This window comes from Schistocerca gregaria, chromosome 4 (genome assembly GCF_023897955.1).
Source record: "Schistocerca gregaria isolate iqSchGreg1 chromosome 4, iqSchGreg1.2, whole genome shotgun sequence".
In the NCBI taxonomy this organism is placed as follows: Eukaryota; Metazoa; Arthropoda; class Insecta; order Orthoptera; family Acrididae; genus Schistocerca; species Schistocerca gregaria.
The window spans coordinates 653,222,339-653,234,578 of record NC_064923.1 but is presented as its reverse complement, the minus strand read 5'-3'; the positions used below and the strand labels follow the sequence as shown (position 1 = coordinate 653,234,578).

General features: G+C 47.3%; 1 protein-coding gene across 3 annotated transcripts in view; it reads left to right on the top strand.

Moving 5' to 3' along the window:
• The first annotated feature begins 942 nt into the window (after positions 1–942).
• Positions 943–12,240, top strand: part of LOC126267392 (synaptic vesicle membrane protein VAT-1 homolog) — a 105,595-nt gene continuing 94,297 nt past the window's right edge. Inside the window, exons 1-5 of one of the 3 annotated variants that reach the window (XM_049972588.1) lie at positions 970–1,098; positions 2,524–2,578; positions 3,200–3,274; positions 4,093–4,284; positions 4,361–4,571. In XM_049972588.1, coding sequence (XP_049828545.1) covers positions 2,540–2,578; positions 3,200–3,274; positions 4,093–4,284; positions 4,361–4,571 — 517 coding nt within the window. In that variant the 5' untranslated portion in view covers positions 970–1,098; positions 2,524–2,539. Of the gene's footprint in view, positions 1,099–2,523; positions 2,579–3,199; positions 3,275–4,092; positions 4,285–4,360; positions 4,572–12,240 lie in introns of all 3 variants that reach the window. The other 2 variants (XM_049972590.1, XM_049972583.1) reach the window with 2 other exon arrangements.

The following is a 12,240-nucleotide window of genomic DNA, read 5'->3' as shown; positions in this document are numbered from 1 at the left end:
TATACGAAACTATTAGCCGTACTCAAATGAAAATATATGGTTCCAGAAACGTTCAAGTCTCCAACATCTACGATGTGTATATGCAGACTGAAGGGATGAATGAGAATTCGCACCAAGTCTGGGATTCGATCCCGGGTGCCCTGCTCACTAGGCAGATGCAATAGGCAGTACGCCACCCCATCTATGCATATTCGAATTATCTGATACATCGATGTGTTTTTATATAGAGAATCAAAAGCCTTTTCTATTTTTTCCTAATCTTGACAGTCTACGTCCCAAGTTTCTGACTTGAACTTCGTAAATATACGCTGAAGGAAGATATGAGCTGTATGGCTACCTTTAAGCTACCTCGTTTAACTAAGAACTACATTTGGCTAACAGATCACATACCATCATTCGGCAGATAGAAATCGAACAGGATCTTTTATTCAAATAAAGAATATTCTCATTGCGACACAGTTCCTATCACACAGTGCACTACACAAGTACGTAAAATTCTCTCATATGGCTTTGTATGATGCACTGTACGGTAGCAACAAAGTCTCAATACACTGTTTTAGTAAACTAAAAAGTGTTGTATTAGATCTGTGTGGCCAAAAGATGATTATTTACTGAAACTAACTAACAGCTTAATGTCGAATTCAGGGTAACGTTAATTATCAGTATCAAAACTGAGCATTATAGCCCGCCATTACTCGTAGAAATTTCACCCTATTCGGCAACCCTAAAAGCACAAACATATTCATTACAGGATTGCACATGTTATCCGTTTTTGATGATTACTGCTCTTTAAAGCAACAGATACATCCCAGTACACTCTGGAAGGTGGATGCAAAAATACAGTAAGAATTCCGTGCTCAGTCACAGCAGAATCGGTCATCTTCTACGCGACCGTTGGCAGCACATACCCGGCTGTACCCTGGGTCGCTTCCTCTGCGCTAGAGGGCAGTTGCCTTGTTTTGACAGGAAACTCAGTTTTCCGTCACATGACTGCCCGTCGTCGAATCATCGTAGCCCGGACACGCCCAGTTTGCACGATATATAAAGTTACACACGGAAACATTTTTCTGCAGTTGCGTCTTAGTGCACAGTTCCACTGTAAGTATTGTTTTCGATGTACCGTAATGTTTCGGTTTTAATACGATGGGCGCTTATGATGCAGTGTATAGGCTAGTCGTTGAAATTTTAAGGTCACTTAAGCAATTGGATTAGTGGTATTTTGGGTTGGAAGTGCGTAAAATGACCAAGTATGGCTGTGTTTTACTGTAAGCTTAATGTAGCAGTAAGAAGTTAGTGAAAGCGTTCACTCGTGGTTAATCGTAAAAGTACTCTAAAATAGTAGGCGTTGGGGTGTAACGGTAAAGGTTCAGGGTCATCATTAAAATTGTTCAGATTCTCATCATTTTTCAATTGATGCGGAGATAAATTTTTTCTGGTAAATTCTTCACATGCTACGATAGTTAAATGCAAGGGGCTGGGTTTGAGTTCAGGTTTAGCTCGCAGTGTTCTGTTAGGTAGCTTCCTGATACCATAGCTGTGTAGTGAAAGATTCCGAGATTTGGTTATCTCAGTGACGGAAAAATATCTGGTTGTATTCATATAACGGAATTTTGCCACACTATTAGCGTCATCTTTTTCCTGATAATTACCGAAGCTCAATTTCTTCTAACGGAGGAAACTATTTCTTCTCCCTAGGCTGCTTCGTTCTTTAATAGGACTAAATTGCTACGATCATGTGGACATGTTAAAGTGGTACAGAAAATCTTTACAGGATATAAAAGTCCTACGTTCGTACATCATACAAAAGGCCGAAGCATCATTGCAACTTGTGTGCTGACATGTGTTTTATAATACGATGGCAAAGAATGTTTCACAGGCACCACTTTAAAATTACTGACACTCGCAATAGCAAGTCTTGACGAAATAAGAATGACAGACGAAGAAAAGAAATGGCAGCGTTTCGCATTGCTACGCCATCGCTATCTTGTTTACGCTTAGTATTAGTGGAAAATCACATTTTACCGAAATCCTGAAACGGAGAGATGGAAAACTAGTATATAGGAATAAAGTAGGTATTTCTGTAACTGAAAGAATAACCCAGTTAACCAGATACACACTGTGTGTGACTTGTGTATTGGATCATAGTACTAAAATATAGGAAACTGTTTTAGTCACGGACGACGATCTTCAGCCACAAGTGTATTTTTTTAAAATCGTTTCGTTCATTTTCAGTTGTAGACGTACGGTTCTGGAGAGTATTTATGTACAAATACACAATGCAAACGTTCTGTGCCTTCGGCGGGTAATGCTCTGGCTATTAAGGGACTCTTCAAAGCCGGCCTTAACGGCTGTGGGTAGCTAAAATTCAACCCGCTATCAGGGACAGGGTACATGGTTCTTTCTAAAACCGTAATTGGTGGAACACACAGCATTTATGCCCACAAACCATGAGGCTGCAAAGCTCATACGCAGTATGTAATAGATTCTTCACCATTAATTACGCTGTCTGGTTTGTTTTTCTAGGTGGTTACCGGCAGCCATGGATCTGCTTCCTCTGCAGTTTACCGCGCCTAGTGTGGTAAGGCACCGTGGCTGTAACACTACAGAATGTTCTGTTTTCACTTAAAATACTATGCCAGAGAAGTTTAATATCGGTTATTTATTGATAGTATGTTTCCACAACGGAATGTTGTGGAATAATTTAGCAGCTCCACATGTCTTAAACGGCTTAACGTTGTGTAATGCTGACGTACTAGTCAAAAATCTTAATGTAGAATCTAGACCTCGTGTCTAGACAATCTAAACGGCCATTCAACTGCTGTTAAGGTGTTACATGCTTCTCGACGCGCCTGCAACACGTTTGTGTGCTACTGTCGTAGGTAGTTCACTGCTTCAAACTTTCATAATAGATTTAATGTAGAAATAGGCTACGGTGAAGATTCTGTGTTGAAGGTGACATACATTTCTGGAATGTTTATGGACCTCCGACTGCATGTTTGCACCAAATAATCACTGAGGTATACAGACGCATTTTGCGTGTTACTGTTCATCAGTGGCTGCGTAGAACATACGACCTTAATAAATGGAAGCGAAACGTCTGATAAACAAATACCGCCTTCGTTCAGTTGCAGGCGGTTCGAATTAAATAATGTATTTAAATAGTTGTTTGCAAATAGTGACGTAAGAAAAATGTTTGCAGATTCCTTCAACTGACCTCACACGTCCGGTACAGTCAGTCACACTAACAGCGCATGGCAGTATCAGCGGAATAAAGGTAAGCGAACGTATCGTATTTCATTTAAATGGTAAAATGTTTCTTCTGCCCCGTACGAGTTGATGTAATTAGGTGCCTTTCAAGAACCATAGATCCTAAATTGACTCGCAACTCGGCTTCTGAACGAGTTACTGTCTCCTTAAAACGAATATGAAAAAGCGAGAATCAGCGCTGTAGCAAAATGGTTTGTCCTCGGACGCAATACTTCAGTTGTGGCAGGGACTTACCACTCGGATAGTATACAGCTTCCCTTCTCAACGAGCTGGCATGCTGCTAACCCCAGCTTTATTCAAATGCTGCCTATTCAGACATCACTGTAGCCTCACTAACCTTCAGAATGAGAACCCTCCTGTATCGAAATGAAATTCGGGCAACAGCGTGAGTTTTCAAACTTTACAACTGCAGAGTAAGAATGAGATAGCGATAATTGTCTTTAGCGATGAATGAGCCGTGGCTTAATCTGCTTGAAGCACAAACCCAGTAACTTCCATCGCCACTTGCCCGTAATCGCCTTGTCTTCAGGCACAGTAAATTACTGTATATTGCCGAGTGTCTTCATGGAAAATGACTCCCAGGAGCTAAGCACGAAACTTTGTCCGCCCACTAAACACGGAGTAACAGTATTAACCCTTTTGCCTGCGTATTCTCTTCAGTGATTCTTCCACAAACATATTTGATGCCTCCTCATAGATGAGGTAGTACGAAGCTTGTCCACTTCTGCTAATAACCTGAATTTGGGACCTTGTTACCCTGCAAAATGTTTCAACGAATGTCCAGTCGTGACAGGCTCGAAATACAGTCGCATATTCGTGTCGCAGGTAACAGAGGCGGCACTGCAGAAAGATGTTTGCGACGACCACGTCGAGGTTGAAGTCCATTACTGCGGCCTAAACCTCACGGACCACTACTTGCGCTTGGGTATAATAAGGAACAAACTGTTCCCGGTTATCATGGGCAGCGAATGTTCCGGCATCGTGACACGTGTGGGCAGTGCAGTCACCGATCTGCAGGTAAGGCACGCTTTCTTTTTCCCATCAATGCTGTAGTTTTCGAGAGTAAAGCTAATGTTCTAATATTCTGTTACAGGAGGGCCAGAAGGTGCTGTGTCTGCAAATGCAAGGTGGTCTGTTTAGGCATGTTGTCCACGTCCAACGCAAGTACTGCTTTCCGCTGCCGGAAGATATTAGCCTAAAAGATGCCGTCAGTCTTGGTCTAAACTTCGTTGTGGCCCACTTCTGCCTGTATAAATTCGGATGCCTTGCGAAGGCGGAAAAAGTATTTATGCAGTCGGTCGCAGGTAAACTTTAATTATGTGATGCAGTTTTCACTAAGCTCATCCTCTTATACTAGTGCATACTTTTATTCCATTTTCGATAACGTAATAATGTAGAAAGTGTCACATCCGTATAGCATTTGCTATGGTGTGGCTACGTTTCGGGTTCCGCTAGATGTCAGGTGTCCACTACACACAGGAAGCGACTACACGTGTAGCAAGATCTGTGTGGCGTGGAGTAGGCGGTTCTTTAGGTTACAGTCTAGTTTCGACGACGATCAACCTAGCAATAGTGTGTGTAGTTGTGAATTGTCGCAGCTGTTTTGGAAAGCGTGTCAGAACTTTAAGCGCTGATGGCAAGCACTGAAGCTGAAATAGTTACAGGAACAGAAAGCTGGCTAAAGCTGGAGGTAAATTTTGCTGAAATTTTGAGGCGCCACAGTCGTCAGAAAGGGTGGATGAAATAAAGTAGGTGGTGGTGTTTGTCTCAGATACACAGTAGCTGAACAGTTAAAAGGAAACTGGATTCTCGTTACAAATAAGTACTCCACTCAAGCAGCTATAATTGCTGGAGACTCCAATCTGCCCTCGATTTGTTGGCGAAAATGTTCGAAGCCGGTGGTAAACGGGAACTATTTTCCGAAACCGTACTAAATGCCTTCTCTCAGAATTTCTTGGAACAATTAGTTCATTAGCCCACACGAATTGTAAACGGTTGCAAAAAACACGCTTGACCTCTTAGCCACAAATAATCCTGATCAAATAGAGAACGTCATGACGGATACAGGCATTAGTGAAGTCAAGGTCACTGTAGCGAGGCTTAAAGCCATATCAACCAAAACCACTAAAAACGCAAAATATATCCATTTAAAACGGCAGATAAAAATTCGCATGATGCCTTACAAAGAGTGACTCTAGATTCCTTCTAAGCTAGGTACATAACCGTAGCCCAGATATGGCTGAAATTCGAAGGTCTAGTATCAACAGCAATAGATATTGACATGGCATAAGTTAATAAGCGACGGGACTGTTACACCGTGGTACTGGAAACATCAGAACACTGTTGCAGAAGCAACGAAAAAAGCATACCAAATCCAGAAAAACGCAAACCCCAAGACTAGCTGAGTTTCACGGAAGCTCGAAATGCAGAGCGGGCGTCAATGCGAGATGCTTTCAATAGTTTCCACAACGAAAGTCTAGAAATATTGTAGGAAACCTAGAGATTCTGGTCATATGTAAAGTACACCAGTGGCAAAAGTCGCTACCGTCACCGCGCGATAGCGATGGAAATGTTTGGGATAATGGTGCCGCTAAAACGGAGTTAAATCGTTTCCCTAGTCTTCACGAGAGAAGATGAAGTAAATATTCCAGAACAAGTTATGTGTTGCGAAACAACTGAAATCAATTAAGGCAAGTCTTCCGGTCCAGATGGTATACCAGTCGGGTTCCTTTCTGAGTATGCAGACAGAATAGCGCCTTTCTCAGCGATCATATACAACCGCTCACTTGGCGAAAGGTCTCTTCCTGAAGACTGGAAAGTAGAACGGGTTGCACCAAAGTTCAAGAATGGAAATAAGAGTAACCCATTGAATTACAGACCCAGATCACTGACATAAATGTAATCGAACATGATGAATGACCTTGAAGAAAATCTCTTGATACATAACAAACCCGGATTCAGAAAACACCGTTCTTGTGCAGCACAACTAGTTCTTAATCCCCATGAAGTAACGACTGCTGTCGACAAGGATATCACATTGATTCCATCCATATTCCTAGATTTCCAGAATACTTTTGATACCGTTCCCCCGAGGTATTCCTGCCTGTCGTGCGAGTGTTTGAACCGTTTCGGCCTTCCATGTGATGGTCCCCCTTGGGGATTTGACCTCCATTTTTCAAAATTCTACAGAAGTAAGAGCCTTTTGGGGAAGGGATCGTACTGCCGAGCTGCACCCTCCCCACGTCAGCCAAGGAGTAGATGCCCGTCTCCTTGGGGCATCAGGACTCCCCGCAACGGTCATCCTGCTAGGTGGCCCTTGCTGAGGCTGGGTGGCACCCGTGAAGAGAGCCCCTGGTCGGAGTGGGTGGTATTGGAGCGGACGCTTTGCAGATGAAACGTCAACATGTATCAGGTCGATCTGTGGCAGTTTTTTAAAAAGAAAAGTACTGTCTCTGGTTCTGGTTCTCCTGCCCTTTCCCCTTGGCCACTCCCTGGGAGGAAGGACAGGCCCGCCGGCTTGGGGCGAAGTACTTCCCCCCACTATTTAGTCTGTTCTTGGACCGATGGGGGACGTTGGCCACCTCCAAGCCCATGTTCTTTGTCCAGCGTATCGAGGACATCTTTGGGGACATTGAGGCTCTCAGTAAAATGCGTTCGGGGTCCGTTCTTATAAAGACCACCTCCGCCACACAGTCGGCGGTATCGAGGCGTGCGACCGACTAGGGGACATGTTTCATTGGGACCTCTTGCTGCAATTTGATGAGCTCAGGGCCAACCTGGAGCGCCGAGGCGTGCATCTCGTCTGGCGATTCCAGCTCGGCCCCAACGACCGTCGCATCGACACTGGGGCCTTTATCCTCGCCTTTGAGGGGGGACGTTCTCCCAGAGAAGGTAAAGGTGATGTGCTACCGGTGCGACCTTACGTCCCTCCTCCTATGAGCTCCGTTTGGTGTTTGCACTTCGGGCACATGTCGTCACAGTGTGAGGCTGGGCCCCTTTGCGGCGATTGTGGACGTCCTCTTCGTGAGGAACATACATGCACTCCACCACCTCGGTGTGTCAATTGTCCTGGCCTCCACTCACCTAGATATTTAGACTGCCTTGCGTATCAGAAGAAGATTCAAGAATTAAAATCTTTGGACTGTCTCTCTTATTCTGAGGCCAGGACGAAGTATGACCGCCTCCATCCCGTGGCGTTGACAACTTCGTTTGCCTCAGTCATGTCCACTCCTTTCACAGTATCCTCACCCCTATCCTGCCCCCCTCCACCTCCTCAACCCATCTGGGGTCTATGCCTTCGCCTCCCAAATCCCTCGCGGCCCCTTTCCCCTCTGCTCCAGGGCCACCCTTCCTCCTCCCCCTCCGCCGCCTGAGAAGCGATCCTCTTCTCAGGCATCCATCAGGGAAACGTTCCGGACCCCAGCTTCCGAGGTCCAGCATTCCAATACAGACCCCGCACGTGAGGACACTCTTAGGGTCCGGCCCACCATCCCCATCCCCGTGCCTCGTCGGACTTCCAATAAGGCCTCCAAGAAGTCTTTATCCCCTCCCCCCCCCCCCACCCCCGGCGCGTTTCGTCTGACGCTCCGTCCGTGAGTCGCTGCTCCCGGCCGTCCTCAGTTTCGCCGGGATGCTCTGCTGCCAGGCGCTCAGCTGGCCTGTCGTCGGCGAATGATGCTGCCCCTCCTACGCAACCCAGGAATGCGGCCGCGGCTGGCCTCGAAACCTGGCCCTCAGCGGCCGTCGAGGTGGCCAGCTCTTCACCCGTTTCGTTCCCCCCCTTTTTTCTGACTAGTGATGGCTTTGTTACGTTGGAACATAAGAGGTATTCGATCTAATTGGGAGGAATAACAACTGCTCCTCCGCCTGCAGTGTCCGCTCGTCCTTGGTCTCCAGGAAACCAAGTTGTGCCCAACTGACCGTATTGCTTTTACCCACTATACCTTGGAGCAGTCTGACCTCACCCCTATGGACGGTATTCCAGCTCATGGTGGGGTCATGTTGCTCGTTCGGGACGATGTCTATTACCATCCCATCCCATTGACCACCCCACTCCAAGCAATAGCTGTCCGTATTACTCTTTCTGCCTTCACTTATTCTGTTTGTACTGTCTACACTCCATCGTCATCTGCAGTTAGTCGGGCTGACATGATGCACCTGATTGTTCAGCTTCCTCCGCCGTTTTTGTTCGGCGACTTCAGTGCCCATTATCCCCTTTGGAGCTCTCCTGCATCTTGTCAGAGAGGCTCCCTCTTGGCGGATGTCTTCAACCATCTCAATCTGGTCTGCCTGAATACTGGAGCCCCAACTTTCCTCTGACTCTACTCATACCTACTCCCACTTGGACCTCTCGATCTGTTCTACCACTCTTGCCCATCGGTTCGAGTGGTATGTCTTTCCTGACACCTATTCGAGCGACCATTTCCCCTGTGTCGTTTGTCTCCTGCACCACACCCCATCCCCACGTCCTTGGAGCTGGAACATACCGAAAGCTGGCTGGGGACTTAACTCCTCCCTCGCGACCTTTCCGGACCACGATTTTCTCAGTTGTGACAGTCAGGTCGAATACCTCACGGCTGCTACCATCAATGCTGCCAAACGTTTCATTCCTCGTTCTACCTCTTCACGTCGCGTTTCCGTCCCCTGGTGGAATGAGGCTTGTAGAGACGCTATCCGGGCTTTAAGCACCTTTCGCCGCCATCCTACGTTGGCGAATTGTATTGGATACAAACGACTCCGAGCGCAATGACGTAGTCATCAGAGACAGCAAAAAAGCTTGTTGGGCCTCTTTCACCAGCTCCTTTAACAGTTTTACTACCTCTTCTGTCGTCTGGGATGGCCTGCGCCGGTTGTCGGGCATTGAGGCCCACTCCTCGGTACCTGGCCTGACTTCAGGTAATGAGGTACTTGTTGATCCTATGGATGTCTCCAGCGCCTTCGGCCGCTTTTTCGCGGAGGTTTCAAGCTCCGCCCATTACCATCCTGCCTTCCTTCCCAGGAAAGAGACAGAAGCAGCTCGGCGACCTTCCTTCCACTCGCTGAATCTGGAAAATTGTAATGCTCCCTTTACTATGCGGGAACTCGAATGTGCCCTTGCACTGTCCCGGTCCTCTGCTACGGGGCCAGATGCCATTCACGTTCAAATGCTGATGCCTTTCTCCGGCAGGCAAGGCTTTCTTCTTCGTACCTACAATCGCGTCTGGACCGAAGGTCAAGTCCCCCATGTGTTGGCGTGACGCCGTCGTTGTTTCTATACCCAAACCCGGAAAGGATCGACACCTTCCTTCTAGTTACCGCCCCATTTCTTACAAGCTGTGTCTGTAAGGTGGAGCGCATGGTTAACGCTCGGGTAGTTAGGATTTTTGAATCTCGACGGCAACTTACCAATGTTCAATGCGGATTTCGTCCACGCCGCTCCGCTGTTGACCACCTTGTGACCTTGCCGACATTCATTACCAACTTTTTGCGATAGCGCCAAACGGTAGCCGTGTTCTTCGACTTGGAGAAGGCTTATGATACCTGTTGGAGAGGACGTATCCTCCGCACTATGCACAGGTGGAGTCTACGCGGTCGCCTGCCCCTTTTTATTGATGACTCTTTAACAGATCGAAAGTTCAAGGTACGTGTGGGTTCCGTATTATCCGACATCTTCCTCCAGGAGAAAGGAGTGCCTCAGGGCTCCGTCTTGAGCGTAGCCCTTTTTGCCATGGCGATCAATCCAATTATGGATTGCATTCCACCTAATGTCTCAGGCTCTCTTTCTGTCGATGACTTCGCGATCTACTGCAGTGCCCAGAGAACGTTCCTCCTGGGGCGCAGCCTTCAGCGTTGTCTTGACAGCCTATACTCATGGAGTGTGGCTAATGGCTTCCGGTTCTCTGAAGACAAGACAGTTTGCATAAACTTCTGGCGATATAAAGCGTTCCTTCCGCCATCCTTACATCTCGGTCCCGTTGTTCTCCCATTCGTGGAAACAACTAAGTTTCTAGGGCTCACACGGGACAGGAAACTTTGTCTCCGCACGTCTCTTACTTGGCTGCCCGTTGTACACGTTCCCTTAATGTCCTCAGAGTTCTTAGTGGTTCATCTTGGGGAGCGGATCGAACTATCCTGCTCCGCTTGTATCGGTCCATAGTCCGATCAAAGCTGGATTATGGGAGCCTCATCTGCTCGGCCATCCCTCTTACGCCGTCTCAACTCCATCCACCATCAAGGGTTACGTCTTGCGACAGGAACGTTCTACCCTAGTCCCGTCGAAACTTTATTAAGAAACTGCCGAATTACCATTGACCTACCGGCGCGGCATACTGCTTTGTTGGTATGCCTGCCGGCTGTTGTCAATGCCCGACCACCCCTCTTATCAGTCCTCCTTCGCAGATTTCTCTCGACCGTCAGTATGGGTTGTACGTGTCTGCCCTGCTGCCCCCTGGAGTCCGCTTTCGTCGCCTGCTTAGACAATTGGACTTTTCACCTCCCTACCACATTCAGAGAGGGTGAGAGCCCGACATCACCTTGGCTCCAGGCTCCGGTTCATATTCATCTCGACCTGAGCTCGCTCCCGAAGGAGAGTACTCCGGCTGCAGTGTATTGCTCATGGTTTGTCGAACTTCGTGCGCGACTTGCCAGTCACACCTTTATTTACACTGATGGTTCCAAAACTGACGATGGTGTCGGCTGTGCGGTGGTCGTCGGGGCAGTCACCTTTGAATACTGACTCCTCGACCAGTGTTCCAGCTTTACGGCAGAGCTTCTTGCTCTCCATCAGGCCGTTCAGTATGCCCGCCGCCACCGCCATTCATCGTATGTACTCTGCTCTGATTCACTCAGTGCTCTTCAGAGCCTTGGAGCTCCATATCCGGTCCATCCCTTGGTGCAACAGATCTAGCAGTCCCTCCATTCTTTTGCTGATCATGGCTCTCCTGTCAGCTTTCTGTGGGTTCCCGGCCATGTAGGAGTGCCCGGGAATGAGGCTGCTGATGCTGCAGCCAAGGCTGCAGTCCTCCTGCCTCGCCCAGCCTACCATTATATCCCGTCATCTGACATTAGTGGGGTTGCTTGTAAGAGGCTTGTCGTTGTGGTGAGATACTTGGTCATCACTTCAAGGAAACAAGCTCCGGGCCGTAAAACCGTTACCAACTGCTTGGACAACCTCCTCCCGACCCAGAGGTCCTTCTGACCAGGTTGCGGATTTACCATTGCCGGTTTGGCCACCGCTACCTGCTCTCCGGTGACCCAGCCCCTCAGTGCCTTTGTGGTCATGCGTCGACAGTGCGCCGTGTTTTATTGTCGTGTCCCCGTTTTAGTCAATCTCGTGTTGTCCTGTCTCTGCCATCTACTTTACAGGATATTTTAGCTGATGACGCTCGAGCAGCTGCTCGTGTTCTTCGTTTTATTACTTTGACTGGCTTTCTGCGTCTTTGTAAGAACTTTCTGGTGCCCCCCCCCCCTGATTCTAACTAGATTGTATGTGCTCTTGTAATTGTGACTGGGCGCTAATGATCTCAGTAGTGGAGAGCCCTTATACCCCAAACACAAACAAAAAAAAGCGACTACTAATAAAATTGCGTGCATATGGAGTATCGTCTCAGTTGTGACTGGATTCGTGATTTCCTCTCAGATCAGAGTTGGTAGTGGTAGACGGTAAAGCCAGTAGATCAGAAGTGATATCTGGCGTTCTGTAAGGTAGTGTCATAGGCCCTCTGCTGTTCCAGCTTTAAATAAATGATCTAGGTCGTAATCTGAGCAGCCCCTTCTACTTTTAGCTGATGACGCTGTAATTCACCGTCTTGTAAAATCATCAGACGGTAAACTAGAGAGAATCTGTATGGTGCGAAAAGTGACAATTGGCACTGAATAAAGAAAAGTGCGAGGTCGTCCACATGGGTACTAAGAGAAATCAGATATATTTAGGGTATACGATAAATCGCACGAATCTGTCAGTTCTACTAAATACCTAGGAATTACAATTACGAG